This window comes from Cajanus cajan, chromosome 1 (assembly GCF_000230855.2).
Source record: "Cajanus cajan strain Asha chromosome 1, NIPB_CcT2T_4, whole genome shotgun sequence".
NCBI classification, from domain to species: Eukaryota; Viridiplantae; Streptophyta; class Magnoliopsida; order Fabales; family Fabaceae; genus Cajanus; species Cajanus cajan.
The window spans coordinates 10,179,731-10,197,777 of NC_138517.1; the positions used below are offsets into that span (position 1 = coordinate 10,179,731).

The 18,047-nt window shown below is 32.0% G+C and overlaps 2 protein-coding genes across 5 annotated transcripts; both read left to right on the forward strand.

Annotated features, from left to right (window-relative positions):
• Nucleotides 1–1,786: 1,786 nt before the first annotated feature.
• On the forward strand, nucleotides 1,787–8,819 carry LOC109812136 (uncharacterized). Of its 3 annotated transcripts, XM_083074608.1 has the most exons (6): nucleotides 3,703–3,885; nucleotides 3,989–4,065; nucleotides 5,510–6,100; nucleotides 6,206–7,623; nucleotides 7,755–8,154; nucleotides 8,266–8,819. In XM_083074608.1, exons 4-6 carry the CDS (start codon nucleotides 6,206–6,208, stop codon nucleotides 8,668–8,670), a joined length of 2,223 nt encoding a protein of 740 aa, XP_082930734.1. In that variant the 5' UTR covers nucleotides 3,703–3,885; nucleotides 3,989–4,065; nucleotides 5,510–6,100; the 3' UTR covers nucleotides 8,671–8,819. The 3 variants fall into 3 exon arrangements, 2 of the variants coding, with proteins under 2 accessions (XP_082930734.1, XP_082930731.1); XM_083074605.1 differs by having other exon boundaries at nucleotides 5,510–7,623; XR_014433801.1 differs by lacking the exons at nucleotides 5,510–6,100; nucleotides 6,206–7,623; nucleotides 7,755–8,154; nucleotides 8,266–8,819 and adding an exon at nucleotides 1,787–2,068 and having other exon boundaries at nucleotides 2,192–3,885; nucleotides 3,989–4,628.
• A 3,885-nt stretch (nucleotides 8,820–12,704) lies between these two features.
• DPB2 (DNA polymerase epsilon subunit B2) lies at nucleotides 12,705–17,948 on the forward strand. 2 transcript variants are annotated; one of them, XM_020376008.3, is made up of 13 exons: nucleotides 12,707–13,035; nucleotides 13,111–13,270; nucleotides 14,204–14,357; nucleotides 14,486–14,617; nucleotides 14,828–14,905; nucleotides 15,144–15,248; nucleotides 15,378–15,458; nucleotides 15,551–15,681; nucleotides 15,897–15,991; nucleotides 16,076–16,175; nucleotides 16,297–16,411; nucleotides 16,504–16,614; nucleotides 17,412–17,948. In XM_020376008.3, the coding sequence occupies exons 1-13, from the start codon at nucleotides 12,867–12,869 to the stop codon at nucleotides 17,550–17,552; spliced, it is 1,572 nt and encodes a 523-aa protein (XP_020231597.2). In that variant the 5' UTR covers nucleotides 12,707–12,866; the 3' UTR covers nucleotides 17,553–17,948. The 2 variants fall into 2 exon arrangements, with proteins under 2 accessions (XP_082930738.1, XP_020231597.2); XM_083074612.1 differs by having other exon boundaries at nucleotides 12,705–13,270.
• Nucleotides 17,949–18,047: the final 99 nt, after the last annotated feature.

Sequence of the window (18,047 nt, forward strand, 5' to 3'; positions counted from 1 at the left end):
GGTCAAATCAATATATTGAAAGCCTAAAAGACTTTCCTGACAAAATAAATGAGTTATAGAAGAATTCAGGTACTTGAAATTTGTGTAAACAAAGATGTCAAATTATGTCATAAATGGAATATAATGGAACTAAAATGAAGTTAATGTTGATAATGTATTTGTATATAATGTAGTGTTAAAGATGATAACAATAACGATGATCAAGAAATAAAGTCTATCAAAGATTGTAACAAAAGAATTGATTGGGAAAAAATATATAAAAACTTAATTGAGGTAAAATTAAACTCGTTTGTCAAATCAAACAGTTTTTGGACACGTAGTTTGTACACATGAAGATGTAAAGCTAGTTGGATTTCTTGTAGTCCATACACTTGAAGATGTAAAATCAATTGGATATATAATGTTGTATGCAAAAATAAAATGAGAATGATGAAATTGTGAGATACAAAACATATCTTGAAAATTAATGATTTTCACAAAGATCTAACATTGATTTTTAATAGACATTCACCTATAATGGATGCAAGTATTTTTTGGATACTTGATTACTCAAGTTGTATATGAAAGACTCAGTTAATGAATGTTACGATCCATTTTTATGAGTCACTTGATAGTGAGATTCATGCGAAATTCTTCAAATTAAGGAATTTAATATGTCCAAAACATTGGTGTGAGTTCTTGAGAATATTACTGAATCAAATTAAGTAAGTCACACTATGAATTAAAATAATATGGATGATGTGGTATAATTGTTTCAATAAGTATATGTTGAGAAAATGATATAAACATGATATGATCATTTTTCATATATTTTTATGAGAAGATATGAAATTGAGTTTATCATTATTTCTATTTGTATAGATGACATAAACATTTTGGAACTCTTGAAGTGATTCAAAAGACTATAAATTTTATAAAGATGAGATTGAGATGAAGGATGTAGAATAAACAAAGTTCTGCTTACCATTACAATTTGAATATTTAAATTATGGAGTTTCTTGTGCATCAATAAATTTACTTGACAAAGATGTTTAAAAAGATACATACAACATTTTATACAAGATAACATCATTTGTGCACTAAAAAAATAAACAATTAATACAAGTATAATAATTAAATGATATTTGATTTCTTACTCAATTTTAATCTTCAAATTATATCTTAAATATCATGCATATTGTGGTTTAACACACACACACACACACATATATATATATATATATATATATATATATATATATTAACTTAAAGGAACAATTTTAAAAAATGGTATGAAAAATTATTATTTTCAAAATTAAAGAATAATAAAAATATTTATAAAAAAAACATTATATATAATTTAGAAATAACTGATGAACACGTATATGATTGATAAGATATATATAAAATTTTATTTTTTTATATTTTTTTCACTTTAATTAATAATGTGTATGTCATTTAAATAAACATAAAAAAATGTATATGTTTAAAAAATTAGAAGAAAAATATGTGTCATTTAAATATACGAGGGAGTGTTTTTTTATATTTTATTTTAAATATCACATGGAAAAAAATTTGAACAATAAAAAACAAAGAGTACCTTTTGCACGGTAAAATATATTTTTATCAACAATTTTTTAATGATTTTTTTATAAATTAAATCAAATAAAAAGTTAAAAAAAATTCTAAAATTCTCACGTTAAAAAACACTATTAAAAACAATCTCACCCAATATAGAAGATTAATATTTAATATATAAGCTAAAAGAAAAACTAAACTAAAATAAAAATGTTATACAATACAAAACCGCATATATCTCTTTCCCTATGTTCCAAATCACTTCCCAGAAAATCCACACAAACCCAGATGTCAAAATCGCATTTTTTTCTCCTGCTCCTTCTTTCTATCCCCTTCTAGCTCCTGTCTTATTTGCTTCAACCCCAAAATCTAAAATAACGATGATGGGTATGTTTCGCAGGTACATAAATTCTCTGAAAATCCCTTCCTTCTCATCCCGCACCCACCATTCTTCTCACATATTCAGAAACAAAGTTTTGCCACAAACTGAAACCACTCTTCAATCTACAAGGTTTTCACCCTTTCATTACCTTGCCTATTGCCAAAGGCCATTGTTTTATGATAATACTCATTGTTTGCATTTCATTCAGTATTCGTTGCCCTTGAACTATTATATTGCTTGTCATATTTCTAGGCGACATTATTGTTCAGAAACTGTTTCCATGAACCAAGGTCATGGTTGTAGCGAGAGTGGTGTTGTGGAGGTTAATGGTTTAGAAAGTGATGTTGATAAGGTGTATAGTACTATAGTGGATAATTTAAATGGATTTAGCAATTTGGAGAAAGCACTTGGCGAATTGGGGATCCCATTGTCCACTCCTTTGGTTACTGGGGTGCTGCATAGGCTTAGATATGATGAAAAAATTGCATTTAGGTTCTTCACTTGGGCTGGTCATCAAGAGGATTATTCACATGAGCCTTGTGCTTATAATGATATGATGGACATCCTATCTAGTACAAGGTACAAGGTAAAACAGTTTCGAATAGTTTGTGATATGCTGGAATATATGAAGAGGAATAACAAGACATCGGTTCCGCGTGAAGTTCTCTTGACGATTTTGAGAAAGTATACTGAGAAGTATCTTACTCGTGTGCAAAAGTTTGCGAAAAAGAAGAGGATAAAGGTGAAGACGCCACCGGAAATAAATGCATTTAACTTGCTGCTGGATGCTCTGTGCAAGTGTTGCTTGGTTGAGGATGCTGAAACTCTATATAAGAAAATGAGGAAAACGGTCAAGCCTAATGAGGACACGTATAACATATTGGTTTTTGGGTGGTGTAGGGTTAGAAACCCAACAAGAGGGATGAAACTAATGGAAGAAATGGTTCAACTGGGTCATAGGCCAGACAATTTTGCGTACAACACTGCTATCGATACCTACTGCAAAGCTGGTATGATAACAGAGGCAGTAGATCTTTTTGAGTTCATGAGGACGAAAGGTTCAACTTTGTCTTCTCCAACTGCCAAGACTTATGCAATTATAATTGTGGCTCTTGCCCAAAATGATAGAATGGAGGAGTGTTTTAAACTTATAGGGCATATGATTAGCAGTGGCTGCCTTCCTGATGTCACAACATACAAGGAAATAGTTGATGGAATGTGTGTGAGTGGAAAGATAGATGAAGCTTACAAGTTCTTGGAAGAGATGGGAAACAAAGGTTACCCACCAGATGTTGTTACTTATAATTGTTTTCTCAAGGTGCTTTGTGACAATGAGAAGTCTGAGGAAGCCCTTAAACTATATGGAAGGATGATTGAATTGAGTTGCATTCCTAGTGTCCAGACATATAATATGCTGATGTCAATGTTTTTTGAGAAGGATGATCCTGATGGGGCGTTTGATACATGGCAGGAAATGGAAAATAAAGGTTGCAAACCGGACAACGACACGTACTGTGTGATGATTGAGGGGCTATTTAAATGTAATAAAATAGAAGATGCTTGTTTTCTTTTGGAAGAAGTGATAAACAAGGAAATAAAATTGCCATATAAAAAGTTTGACTCCTTTTTGATGCAACTGTCAGTGATTGGTGATCTCCAGGCCATTCATAGGCTCTCAGAACATATGAGGAAATTCTATAATCATGGAATGGCAAGGCGTTATGCACTAAGTCAGAAGCGAAAGAGCATGAGTTTAAGAGGGAAATAATAGTTAGAAATTTCTTTGTTGAGTTTGTGCTACTTGTCTGGAATTCACTATTCAAAATACTGTCCTCAAGCTTGCCCTGCATCACATATTGGACTACTTTGTGATGATAACTGGTTGCATCTCTGAACATGTTCTATCAATCATGCCATCTGCTGCTGATAATTTTTGTACAAAAACTGTAAGTCTCAAAATCTTTTCTATTCTATTTTTTACTTTGTCTGGAGAAACAATGTAAACTGTCATGACTTATTTTGATTCTGCAATGTTGGGTGTTGGTGCAGTCAAAAGGTGGGGAAAATCCGTATTTTTAATGATATCATCGCATGTGGGGGTGGAGGATGTGCACTTTTGCATGATGGTAAACTTTGTTATCTAGTCAAGAATCTTCTAATTACTTCAGCACGAAGCCATTTATGAGATTTACCTTGCATTTTGGGGGGCATAGTTTGTTTTGACTTTTTCAACTATCTAACTGTATCATTGTTGTAACCAATTAAAGGGTTAGAAAGAGACCAAGAAGGATATTGAAGGAAAATATTAAAAGAAATTTCTTGATGAATATTTTTTTTAGAATTTGATTTTTAATGGAGTACAATGACATCGTGTGATCCTTGCAACTGATTTTACCTAATAAAATGAGGATATTGTTGTTGTAAATGGACTTTTGGGACATATATGTCAAAATTTCTAACAGGCTCCTTAGTGCTGGAAAACATATTTTGTACAAGCATGTACACTTGGTTGATGGACATGTATTCTTTGCTGGAAAACATATAATAGCAGTTTCTCGTATATGCAGCATACAGTTATTTTATGTGTATCATGTTGTATTCAAATCCATATATGGATTGCAAGTTCAAGAAGAATAAGCACTAGTGGAATGAGTTATGAATTATGATTATGTCTATTATGTTCTTCTCTTGTTTAATTGTTTCGTATCTATAATCTGATGGTTCCTAGAAAAATGTTAATTTTTTAATCAGAGTAATATGATTAACTAAATGGAAAGTATGCAATTTGAGTCATGGAAATGGTTTCATGATCTGGATTGCATATGTATAGACATAACTACATAACACACTGCAGATTAATGAGTCACGTGAAATGATAGATGAAGATGAAAACTGTTAGCTGGAGTTATATATATTTTCCAAATTTTTAATATCTAGGAAGAAACAGTAAATGTAGGATGTTATTAATGATGTTTTGGGGGCATGTATTTGACTATATTCTTTTGATCAAGTCTTCTGAAATTATTTGTTTGGTTGAGATCATATGTAAAGCAATCTGCAAAAGAGATTGTGGAATCGGATGACCTTTAGTCAATACCAACCATATGTAAAGCAATACTATGTTATTAAGTCTCCTCCTCCCTCGCTAATTCTCCTTGCTCTTGCTCACTAAAGTTTGCTAGTTTCGCTCCTTGGGCTCATTCTTTCTCTGGTTTGTCTCTCTCACTCTGATCTCTGCATATTTTACTTGGGCTTGTTGATTTAGGTTTGGTCCTAGGATTTGTTGATTTGTTTGTTTGATTTTGCTTTTTTGGTAAGCTGGATTTTTATTTGTGTTCTTCTACCATAACTATTTTAGTGTTTTTAAACTCTCAAGCATATGAATTGATAAGGCTCCTTAGGATGCTTGCTTGCAATTATGACTTAATATTGCTATGCCTTTGAACTGTGTGGCATTGAATGGTAGCTTGTAAAGCTTTGTGCCACTTATGGTGTTCTGGGGCTCCATCTTGATGACCTGATTGCAAGTGCGAGTTATCATGAGCTTATTATTAACTTTTTTTTTAACAGAATGAATCAGATTCTCCCTGAGTAAGGCTAATTCATGTTGGGTGACATTTTTAAATTACAATGTACTGGTGATCATGGTTGTCAAACTCGCGAGTCAACTCGTAAACTCGTACGAGTCTACGAGTCCAGGGTAGCAAAACGAGTTGACTCGCGAATAGACTCGTTTTTGGGTAGACTCGGGTAGACTCGGGTAGACTCGGTCAGAATCGCGAGTCTGAGCCCGAGTCCACGAGTCTGGTTACGTTTTTTTTTGGACCCCTAAATGGCCCAAAACGACGTCGTTTTTGCCTAGGGTTAGTTAGTGAGAAAACCATTTTCCCTGCGCGCGAGCTTCCTCCACCATTCTCACGTTTTTGAGTCTCCCTCCGCACCATTGGAACACCCATCGCCGCAGCAACAAACGCGCAGCTCCGCCTCAACGAACGCGCATCTCCGCCGCTGCGAACGCACGTCTCCGCCGCTACGAACGGTGCCGCAATCGAACGCCACCGCATACGAACGTGCGTCTGGGAAGGACGCGAGTCTGTTTTCTCTCCCTCCGCCGCATCTTCTGCCACATACGAACGCCTCATTGCAGCTTCCAGTGTCATCGTGAGTGTTAGTTCTCAGTTCTGACTCTTAACATTTTTTGATTTTTTGGTTTGTTGGTGTTATTCACAATTTACATACTTAGTCTCTTACTCCTATAATTGCAAGATGTCTGAAACCGGTGGTGGCTCAAAGTCTTCAAGCAATGCAGTTTCTTCTTCCAGAGCAAGGAAAAATGTCCCTGGAAATTGGACTGACATGGGTTGGAAGCATGGGACAGATGTTCTAGGCAATGGAAAAAAGGTGAAGTGCAACTATTGCACAAAAACTGTCAGTGGGGGAATTTTTAGATTTAAGCGTCACCTTGCTGGTACTAGAGAAGATTCTGAACCATGTGCAATGGTACCGGAAGAAGTTAAAATTCTAATGATGAAAATTGTTGCGGAGGCTAAAGAGACATCAATGAGGAAAAAGAGATTGGTTGATATTGATGAGGAAGATGACATAGAGAAAGAGATGGAGATGAGGGCTTTGACAAAAGGAAAAGGAGTTGGTGGTTCTGGAGTTCTTATAACATTAAACCAAATGATGAAAAAAGACTACAAGGACCAAGTTGATCAACAAGTTGCAAGGTATTTTTACACAAGTGCCATTCCCTTCAATTCCATTAAAAATGTAGAGTTTATAAAGATGTGTGAGATGATTGGGAGGTATGGAATTGGTTATAAACCCCCTTCTTATCATGTGAGGGAGAAGCTTTTGAAACAAGCTGTGATTGAAACTGATTCAATGCTTGAAGAGTTTAAGAAGGAATGGAAGAGGACTGGTTGTTCAATCATGTCTGATGGATGGACAGATAAGAAGAGGCGATCAATTTGTAACTTTTTGATCAATAGTCCTAAGGGGACAGTCTTCCTATATTCATTACACACATCTGACATCTCTAAAACAGCTGATAAAGTTTTTAAAATGTTGGATGATGTTGTCAATTATGTAGGAGAAGAGAATGTAGTCCAAGTTGTCACAGACAATGCTGCAAATTACAAGGTAGCAGGTGAAATGTTAATGCAGACACAGAAGAATTTGTATTGGACTCCATGTGCTGCTCACTGTATTGATTTGATTTTTGAGGATTTTGAGAAGAAGCTAAAGGTTCATGAAGTGACTATTAAGAAAGGAAGAAAGATTACCACCTACATATACTCTAGAACAATGCTCATTAGCATGTTGAAGAAGTTCACTAAGGGGAGGGACTTGGTTAGGCCTGGTATAACTAGATTTGCTACTGCTTATTTAACTCTATCTTGTCTCAATGATAATAAAGCATCATTGATGTGTATATTTAGCTCAAATGAGTGGAAATCAAGTAAGTTTTCCTCTACACCGGAGGGAAGAAAGGTGGAAGGCATGGCTTTAGATAGTCGTCTATGGAAGAACATAATCATATGTCTCAAAGCCGTTGTTCCTCTTATGACTGTCCTTCGCTTGGTGGATTCCGATGAAAAACCTGCCATGGGTTTCATATATGATGGGATGGATTGTGCCAAGGAAAAGATAAAAATCAACTTCGGCAATGTTAAGAAAAGGTAAACTTTTCTTAGTTCTAAACTATATCTCTATTGAAATTTAATGATCTTATTTTGTATAGTTATGTACTCATGTTTCTAGTATATGATAATGGCAATATTCCTAACTTGTATTTATTTCATATTTATAGTTATGAACCTGTATGGAATATTATTGATGAAAGGTGGGATAAACAACTCCATAGACCCTTACATGCAGCTGCATATTACCTCAATCCCCATTTTCATTATGACCCTAATTTTAGAGATGATGATGTTGAGGTTAAACAAGGGTTATACAATTGTATGACAAGGTTGGTGAGTGACTTGAATGAGAGGAGCAAGATCGGTATGCAACTTGCTGAATTTCATTATGCTAGAGGGTTGTTTGGTCTTGATACTGCAGTGGCTAGTAGGAAGATTATGCTTCCTGCAGAATGGTGGGACTTCTATGGGGATGGATGTCCAGAGTTAAAGAAGTTTGCAATCCGTGTACTAAGCTTAACTTGTAGCTCTTCTGGATGTGAGCGTAACTGGAGTTCATTTGAAATGGTAATTGAATTAATGTCTTTGTTTTTAGTTGTTAATTTTTTATGTTTAGAAATTAGAGTTTTAGCCTTATAGGTAATCTTGAAATTTTGGTTTTTGTGTTCTATTTTCTAGGTTCATACAAAGAGAAGAAATCGCTTGCATCAAAGGAAGATGAATGATTTGGTTTATGTGATGTATAACTTGAAGCTAAAGAGTAAACAAGTGAAAAAAAATCTTGTTATTCCTTTTAATGAACTTCATTCTGATGATGAGTGGATAACTGAGGAAGGAGATGCTATTTTTAATGGAGAGAATGTCCAACCACCACTTAGGGATGAAAATGAAAATGTGGATGATGGTGGAAATGTTGAACTAGTTGGAGATTCAACCAATCCAACTTTAAATGACCTTGAGGATTTGGTCTTTGATGATGTGAATATTGAAGAACCCTTATCATCAAATGAAGAGGATGAGCTTGAAGAAAATGAAGATGATGATGATGCACATGAAATTGTTGGAGGATTGGACTTTGATTGATAAATTTAGATCTTGTTTTATGTTTTTGATTTGTGGACTTATGTGTTTTCGACTTTTGGTTGTTCATGTATGGTTAAAATTTGTATTATGACATTTTATTGTTGTTATTTGACTTATTTCAGACTTAGAATGTTAAAATAGTGATATCATATTGTGTGTGTTTATGTTTTTTAATATCTTTTACTATTAGGTAGACTCTTACGAGTCTACGAGTCGAGTCTACAAGAGCTCTACAAGTTTGTGTAGACTCTCGAGTTTGACAACCTTGCTGGTGATGCTTGCCAAAGGTCTGGCTGGTGGTGGTAGTGGATGATTATGGTTCCCTTCAAATGTTGTGATGAGAGCACTTTCATCCTTGAAACACCTTTGCACCTGTTACAAATGTTAATACCACCATAAATGAATTATGCAAGAAACTTTTTCAAACCATATGCTAAAAGAGAGTTTAAATATGGAGAGGTTTATGTGGATCACAATTGTCTGTCTCTGTCAGGAAAATTGGAATGAAGTGAACGATGGGTGGTGACAACCAGGCTTGTCACAGTTGCTACCTATAGATATGATAACTTGTGGATACACCTGAACAACATGTTAATCATTGAACAAGATATCAAGTGTCATGTAACAAATATCTTAGAACATGAATATGCAGAGCTTTTGTCAGCAAGTGGCTGAATACCAAATAGTTCATTTTCCCTAGTTTTGTATAATGTTTTCTTTCACTGGAGCGAGAAAAGCTACAAGTTAATTTATCCCCCAACTCGAATACATTCTTTGACCCCTCAAGTTGTCGCAGGCTCTCGTTTTAGTTCTTGAATTCAACGAAATTTTTCAAGAAAAATAAAAAAATTATAACTTGTTACTCACTTAATTAGTAATAAAAAAACAACAAAATTAATTTGAAAATTTTGCTAAGATCCAATATTCCTTCTCAAACTAATTACATAAAGAAGAATGATTTTTTTTTTATCATTAAAATGTTCATACGTTTAGATCTACCGTTGAGATACTATACGATATTAATTAAGATAATCAAATATATTTTATAATATTTTAAAAAATAATACAACATATATTCATATTAAATTATAATTATATTTTCTTACATTAAAAATAAAATATTCATACAAAACAATTACAATTATATTTTCTTATATTAAAAACAAAATATTCATATGAAATGATTACAATTATATTTTCTTATATTTGAAACAAAATATTCCTCATATCCTAAAATTAAGTTTAAATTTTATTTGAGGGCTATATTATATTTTCTTATAATAAATAATTACACTAATATAATTTAAGAATTTAATAAAATTGATATAACTACTTTCCACTTTTTTACACCATTAAGTAGTGTTTAGTTAGAGCTTAGAGGGAAATGTGGGGGAGAGGAGAGAGTTTTTTAATGTCTTATTTGGTTTAAATTTTAGGAGGGGAAGGAGTCAAAATTATTCTTTAACCCAATTTTTAGCTCCTTTGCAATATTGAAGAAATTAGTGGGGAGAGGATGAATATTAAAATATTTTAATATAATATCTAAATCATTCTTACTTATATTTTTAAATTTAAAATTATAAAGTTACAAAGATAAATTAAGAATTTCAATGATCTAATCATTAAATTAAAAGTTCTTAATGTATAGATAAATTTTGTAATTTTTTTTAAATTTAAAAAATATTTGATATTTTGTTTCATTGATTTAAATTAATGTATAAAATATTTTTATGATTAACTGTTAATTTGAATTAATAAAATAAAGTACCATTTAGTTTTCAAATTTTAAAAAAAATTTGCAGTCTTAATCTATATATTATGAAGTTTTAATTCAATGGTCAGATCATTGAAACTTGATATAAAACATAAGTAATTGAATATAGTAAGTGTGAGTAAACTTACTCTTGGAATAAGTGGATTCTTTCTTATATATATAGATACATACACACACACACACACACACACACACACACACACACACACATATATATATATATATATGAGGAAGGATCAAATAATTCCAAGAGTAATTCTCCACTTAATAACTCATAGTATATTCTAAATTTCAATATTTAACTGTTAAAATAAAAGTTGTTAATGCACAGATTAAATCTATAAAATTTTAAAAAATTTAAAAATCATATGATACTTTGTTATATAGATTCAAATCAATGTATAAAATACTTTTAAGATTATTCGTCAATTTTAATTAATTAAACGAAATAATAAATAATTTTAAATTTTTTTAGAATAATTATAGTCTTTACCTAGAATTAGAATTATCCTTGTAGAGTGTTTGGATGGAGAATTTAAATGGAGTAATTCATTTATTTGAAGAATTTTAATTTTTTGAAGTGAAATACCTTGTTTAGATAGAGAATTTATAAAGAATTTGAAATTCAAATATTTATGAAATTCCTTGAATAGTAGAATTTCAAATTATCCGAAAAAAGTAAGAATTTGAAATTTCTTATATTTTTTTTCTTATTTCACTTATATATTTTATCTCTTTATGTTTTTAATTATTATATATTTTTAAATTTATTAAATATTATCTAATATTAATTTTTAAAATTACTAAATATTTTAAAAATTAATTAGTATTTATTTTTATAAAATTCATTTAAAAATCTCGAGATATAAATATGTTTTTAAAACAAATTTTATCATGGTGGAATTAAATTATTATATTTAACTTAATAACTTAAAATTTTAGAATCATTTGATTACTCTTCTCTCTATAAATATATTCACTACTCCACTTAATAACATATATTTAACATCAAATTTTAATAATCTAATCATCAAATAAAAAAATTTCAATGCATAAATTAAATTTGTAAATTCTAAAAAAGTTTAAAACTATTTAATACTTCATCTTATTATTTCAAATTAATGAATAATCAAATAGTTTTCAAATTTTTTAAAACTTTATAAAATTGATTTAAACATTAAAAATGTTTAATTCAAAGATTAAATCATTAAAATTCATTATCAAACGAAATGATTTTAAAAAGTGAAACCAAAATTGAAAACAGTAACGTGGTAAAAGTTGTGCATTTGTGCTCTTAATTATTGGTTTCAGGTTTTGTTTCATCTCCTGACAAATATCCTTCCAGTTACTTTGAGAGACCAATATAAGCATAAAAACTAACAAACTACCATTGATAAAAAAAAAACCACCATTGATAAAAAAACCTCCTAACATATATAGGAATAGTTCATAAATATAACAATTGGAAAACACAATTAAGTAAGAAAAACTACCACTAAAAATATATATATGAAAATTATAAAAAATTTGGTCAAGATCTACGATCCTGTAAAATCTCGAGCAAAACCCATTAAATTTAAGATCAAATGAGGCATATGAAGCGAAAAATACAAAAATAAAAAAATCACACACACAAACACAACAAAAAATGTCGACAATACTTCAAATCCTAGTTTATAGTATTGAAATAAATAATAAAAATGTAATCACTTATGTCAAGAAAAGAAGAAAAAACTTAAAATAATAACAAAAGATTGAGGGATGAAAGAAAAGTAACTTTCACAGGACCAAAAAATCTTAATTTGGTTCTTCTGCGTATGTAACTTCTTAATCTAATAATCTCCTTCTACAGGCTAGTCTTGAACTTCTATTCGTTATCATTTGTTCCATTGTGTTTTGGTGGGTACACGAAGAAAAAAGTAAAAGAGACTGTGCAGTTAAAATGTGCGTTACATTTTTTAAAATGTGAGAGAAGTGATTTCAACAAAAGAGATATTCTAATAAGAAGGGTGTGATTTTTGAACGTAGCATTTTTATTAAAAATAGTGAAAACCAAATCGATCTATTCCCTTTATCTATTATATATAATATATATATATATATATCCAGTAATATATTAAACTGAGTCTACTGTCTCAATTTTTTTTTTACATTTTGTCTCTCAATTAATTTTTTTTTTACATTTTGCTTCATATTTGAATAAAATACGATCCAACTAGTAATTATAAAGATCTTAAAAAATATATATATAAATGGAATGGGCTTGCTTGGCCTTAACAGATAGTCCTCAACAAGTTTTGGTTTCCTGTACTTTACCGCTGTCTCTTCTAAACAGAGAATTTTCCCGCCCTAAACCTAAACTCATTGTGCGCTATTTTTACACGGAAACTCAGCAGGAGAGGATAGCGATTAGCGAGCGAAGATGAACACTGCTACTGCCACCAGAAGAAAGATTCAGAAAAAATGTAGGATACGAGGCCACACCCTCACAGCCGACGCTCTCGACCAGATCCTCAACTTTGCCGCTAACTTTCCAGGCTCCGATGAAGACGAAGCCATCGATCTCCTCCTCGACCAGATTGAATATTCCTGTAATCTCTCTCTTTCCTTCTCTCGCCTAATTCTTCGTTTTCGATTCACTTTCTCAAGCATTCAACACATCACAGTGAAATCCACCATAATCGAGAAGGAGATGGTGGTCCGTGTGGCGACTCTGTTATTGGAAGAAGACGCAACGCCGGAGGAAGCTGCTTCTGTCATTCGCTTCATTGACGCGTTTGTTATTCCCAAGTATAAATACCATGTCGTCAGAAAACAATTCTACCAGTAAGGGTTTTCATTTCGGCTATATTTTCCGTTGCTTAATTTGTTCTTTGGAAATTGGAGTGGCGGAAGTTTCTTCATCTAGTCTGTGAATGTTGTTGAATTTGAAGCCAACTTGATTTTGTACGCATTGTCAGGTTGGACTGAAATATTGCGTGGTTTGATAGAAAAGAAGTAGAATTCTAAGGACTACTCAACGCAGAGTAGTAAGTGATGTAAATGGCAAAACTTAGATACAATTTCTTAGTGACTGACTTATTGTTCTTTAATTTGAATTGAATTTTATCTTGGTAATCTGCATAAAAAAAAGTATGCATTAAAAATTAATTTGGCTTATTGAACTGAAACTTTATTTTTTATAGGAGAACAATACCAATAGTAATTAAATTATTGTATGTATGATGGAGGTCAACTTTTTAACCTGGTTATATATAAAAGAAAAAAAGAACTGTATGTAAGTTTTGTATGAAATAAATAATGCTTAATAGTAGTTTTTTTTTTTTTTTTGAAATTGAAAAAAACATCAAAATAGGATTGCTGCTAAAATATATATACCATGCAAAAGGTTGCATTTTATTTTTCGTTGTTCATATTTTTCTCCATAGCGATATTGTTGTAATTTCCCCAATTTTTACCCATGGCTTGAATTAGAAAGTACCAAGCTTTCGTGGTTTGAATGTAGCCAAGCTAGGGAGATCAATGTCATGTTGAGTTTTGTTGTGTATTCTGTGACTCTTTTTTTGATGGTTGTATTGTAATGTTATTTTTATAAGCAAAAAGTTCATGAGCACAAAAGTTTAATTTGATTTTTTATATTTTCAGGAGATACTCTGGCTAAGAAGTTTATTAGAATTTTTGTGTTGTTGTCTTGCACTAAGACTTGATTATCCTATGATGCAAATATTGGCTCATGCTGGTTTTGTGTTTTCCTTCCAGGTATACAGGCAGCTTACCTATTCATGGAGAAGCATCAGCAAAAGCGGCTCTGTACAGGGATAGGTTTCTGTTGTTGTCCCAGAGGCTCTCTCGTGACCAGCATTTTTCAAAGCCTGCTTTTGAATCTGAATTTTCACATTTTGGGAGCTGTGAGGTACTGTGGATGATCTAGTTGGTTATAAACTTTAATCATTTAGTCTGTTGGATATTAGCAATGATTGAGCATTGTTCATCCAAACACATAGGAGAATTAATATCTAATTTTATCCAATGATGTGTCAGATATCTCCTATTCAATCTCTGGTTGGACAACCAGGTAGAAGATGGGTAATGGGAGTTATATCTCAGCTGGAGGATGGTCATTACTATCTGGAAGACCTTACGGCTGCTGTTAAAATCAGCTTGTCCAACGCAATATCCTTTAGTGTTTTGACAATTATTTATTTTTTAGAAGCTACGTAATTGCATGAAATGTTTTAGAGTAAATTACATTTCCTTCCTGAAAAGGTGCTTAAAATACATTTGTCTTATCCTTATAATTTATGTTTCTTATTTTGTATGCTATAGCTCAAATTATTTTGTAAGCATAGATCTATTATCATCTGTTTCTTTGACTAGCCATACAAGATAACTACAGGACTCTTTACAGAGAACACTATTGTTGTGGTCGAAGGGGAGATGCTTGTGGAGGGTATTTTTCAGGTTGTCATTAGCATGTCCTTCTCAATATCTGCATCATATGATCTTTATTTTATAAAACCAATATATCAGTTATTTGATTTGTATGACTATAAGCTTTTTTCCAGAAAGTTTTGATAAATTTTGCTTAAATTCTTGGTCTTGTTGGAGTTGATTTAATCTTGTCAACTTAGGCCTAATTGTTCAGACTTTTGTCATCACTTTGATATCTGCATAATTGGTGCATCCTTTTTCTCTGCAGGTGTTAACATGTGGATTTCCTCCATTGGAGGATAGAGATAAGTCACTTAAACTATTTGCAGGCCATGACTATTTTGGTTGTGGTACTTTTACCAAAGAGGAAACTGTATCCTTACGGCATTACCATTCCCTTCTTCATATTCAGCTGGCACAAGTTTATTATTATAACAATTACAAAACCTGATGTTTGTTTGGTATCATACTTGGATGTATTTTTCCTATACCTTTGTAATAGATCAGATTGGCAGAGATGGAGAAAAGGGCAATCAATGACAGGTTGGTTGTACTCTCTGATATTTGGCTAGACAATGAACAGGTAATTTGCAATGTTGATTTGTTTCTGTTCTTTCCTTCCTGTTATTATTATGTGGCTTGATTTAATCTTGGTGCTGTTTTTTCGTAGAGAAGGCTTTGAGAAAGCTAGAGACTGTTTTGGATGGTTTTGAAAGTGTGGAAGTGGTCCCTTCCTTATTTGTTTTCATGGGAAACTTCTCTTCTCGACCATGTAACCTCGCATTTCATTCTTATTCGAGCCTCAGGTGAATTCCACTTGCTATGATTATATTTCGTTCATTAACAATGATAACTAGAAGTCTGGAACTAGGCGCTGGGATCAGATCACATTATTTTACATGTCATTATAATTATTAGTATAATTAGTTCTAACAAACAACATTGTCACTATTTGTTGCTTAAAAGAGGATATTTTATTGTTGTGTAAGGTTAAAAAAATATTATAAACCTTTATATGTAGAATGCAGTTTGGTAAGCTGGGGGAAATGATTGCCGCCCATCCACGGCTAACAGCGCACAGTAAATTCCTGTTTATTCCAGGTCCTGATGATGCAGGTATTGACATCGTTGATAATTACCCACGCTTCCTCATTACTTCCTCAAGATTTATATCATCACTTTCAGCAATTTTTTTTTCAGTTCCGTCAACAGTTCTTCCTATGTGTGCTCTACCGAAATATTTAACTGAGGAGCTCCGAAAGCACGTTCCCAATGCCATATTTTATAGTAACCCCTGCAGGTTAACATTGCATTTAGATAGAATAGCACGGGACATCATCAGTTGTACATTTTGTGTTTTATAGTTATGGAAGCCGATTGATTCTAATTGTTCTTTTGGTATTGTATCTGTTTGGCTGCAGGATCAAATTCTATACCCAAGAAATTGTATTTTTTCGCCAGGATTTGCTGTATAGAATGCGTCGCTCTTGTTTGATGCCTCCTTCTACAGAAGAAACTGATGATCATTTTCAGCATGTAATTTGTCCCTCTTGTTTGTTTTCTACTTTATTAAGTTGATACTTGATTTTAGAATCAGAAAACTAATGGATTTTGGGTTTGAATTGCAGCTTGTTGCTACCATAACACATCAGAGTCATCTGTGTCCACTCCCTCTAACTGTACAACCCATCATCTGGAATTATGATCATTGTCTTCATCTTTATCCAACACCACACACGGTACTGCTTCTATTTGAATTTTTCTTCTTCTTTTTGTGGTAAAGATGTTTGAATCATATTGGGAATATAAAAGCTATTATGCATTCTGACTATGAGTCTCTTTAGAATCTTGGATAAACGAAATTATAATCATTTTAGGAAAAAGAAAAAAGATGAAAAGAAATGAAATAGAAGCTGTTTCATAAGTTAAATTAGTTTATAAAAACATAATTTGGAAAAACTAATATAAAAGAGCTTTTATAAATTAACTTATGCATAGGTAGTGTATTTCATTTTTTCTTTTTATTTTCTTCTCTTGGAAATACATGTGGATAAATTTATCCAGATATACCTTATATATTCTAATTTTTAGGAAAAGTGTCACACAAGAAGGGTGGCTGATTAAATTTGTATGCAATTCTTGAATGGTTGAATCTCTAATACTAAATTTGTATTTTTCATCTTTATGGGAGTTAATAGATTGGTGGTTTCATTAGAATGCAGTAGGTAAATTCAGTTTATCTTTGAGTCACTATATATATATATTTTAAGTAATGTTATAACCTAAACAGTTTAACTTTGAACCAAAATTTACAACCAAAACTGGAAAGAAATAAGAATCTTATATCCACTTTCTGTTGTATTTGGCATTTTGCAAGACCGTGAACTAATTTGTAAAAAAAAACACGCTAGAAAGGGGTGACAGTAATCTGACATGTACAAATGACTAATTTAATTTATTATATTTGATGTCTCAAAAGTGTGGAGAGAATGTTGTGATGCTGAGATATTTATTTGTGTGTGATATTTTGGTGCAGATAGTGTTGGGTGACAAAAGTCAGCAGAAGGCATTCAAGTACACCGGAATCACTTGTTTTAATACAGGTTCCTTCGCAATTGACAGCACATTTGTGGCATACCGTCCTTCCTCTCAAGAAGTTGAATTGTCAGCCTTGTAGTTTCTGTTGATCTGTCATTTTTTTAATTAATTAATTTATTTATCAAAATTAATGAAAAATTCTGAGCATTCTACTTGAATCTTTCACTACTAGACATGCTCTAGTGGTTCATCTTCTAATCGTGAACATCTCAGACTTAGCTATTACATCATCGGATATATGCCCATAAATGAAGTTGGAATTGATGCTTTTTCCTCTGGAGAAGATTGAAACTACTGGCATAATTGTATTGTATCATAGATTCCCTTGTTAACCAGGGAAAATTGTTGTATAGCAGGTATTTGCCAATCTGGTTGAAGTTTACTTTTTATTTAAATAGACAATATCTGTTAATGGATACTACAGAATGTGTTTATCAAATAGAGACTAAATATCAACAGAGGATTTCATGATTTATTCATAGGGATATCATACCAAGAATGGCTACGTTGATAGCATACTCTCAATTTCTGTCAACTATGAAATGAAAATTCTCAAACATTCTAACACGGGTCA

Excerpts from the sequence above, each read along its gene's own strand:
- LOC109812136 (XM_083074605.1), top strand. The coding sequence starts at position 6,206 with ATGTCTGAAACCGGTGGTGGCTCAAAGTCTTCAAGCAATGCAGTTTCT. Across the intron at positions 7,624-7,754 it reads TTCGGCAATGTTAAGAAAAG|TTATGAACCTGTATGGAATA; the intron begins GTAAACTTTTCT and ends TCATATTTATAG. Across the intron at positions 8,155-8,265 it reads ACTGGAGTTCATTTGAAATG|GTTCATACAAAGAGAAGAAA; the intron begins GTAATTGAATTA and ends TCTATTTTCTAG.
- DPB2 (XM_083074612.1), top strand. The coding sequence starts at position 12,867 with ATGAACACTGCTACTGCCACCAGAAGAAAGATTCAGAAAAAATGTAGG. Across the intron at positions 14,906-15,143 it reads TTGTGGAGGGTATTTTTCAG|GTGTTAACATGTGGATTTCC; the intron begins GTTGTCATTAGC and ends TTTTCTCTGCAG. Across the intron at positions 15,682-15,896 it reads CATTCTTATTCGAGCCTCAG|AATGCAGTTTGGTAAGCTGG; the intron begins GTGAATTCCACT and ends CTTTATATGTAG.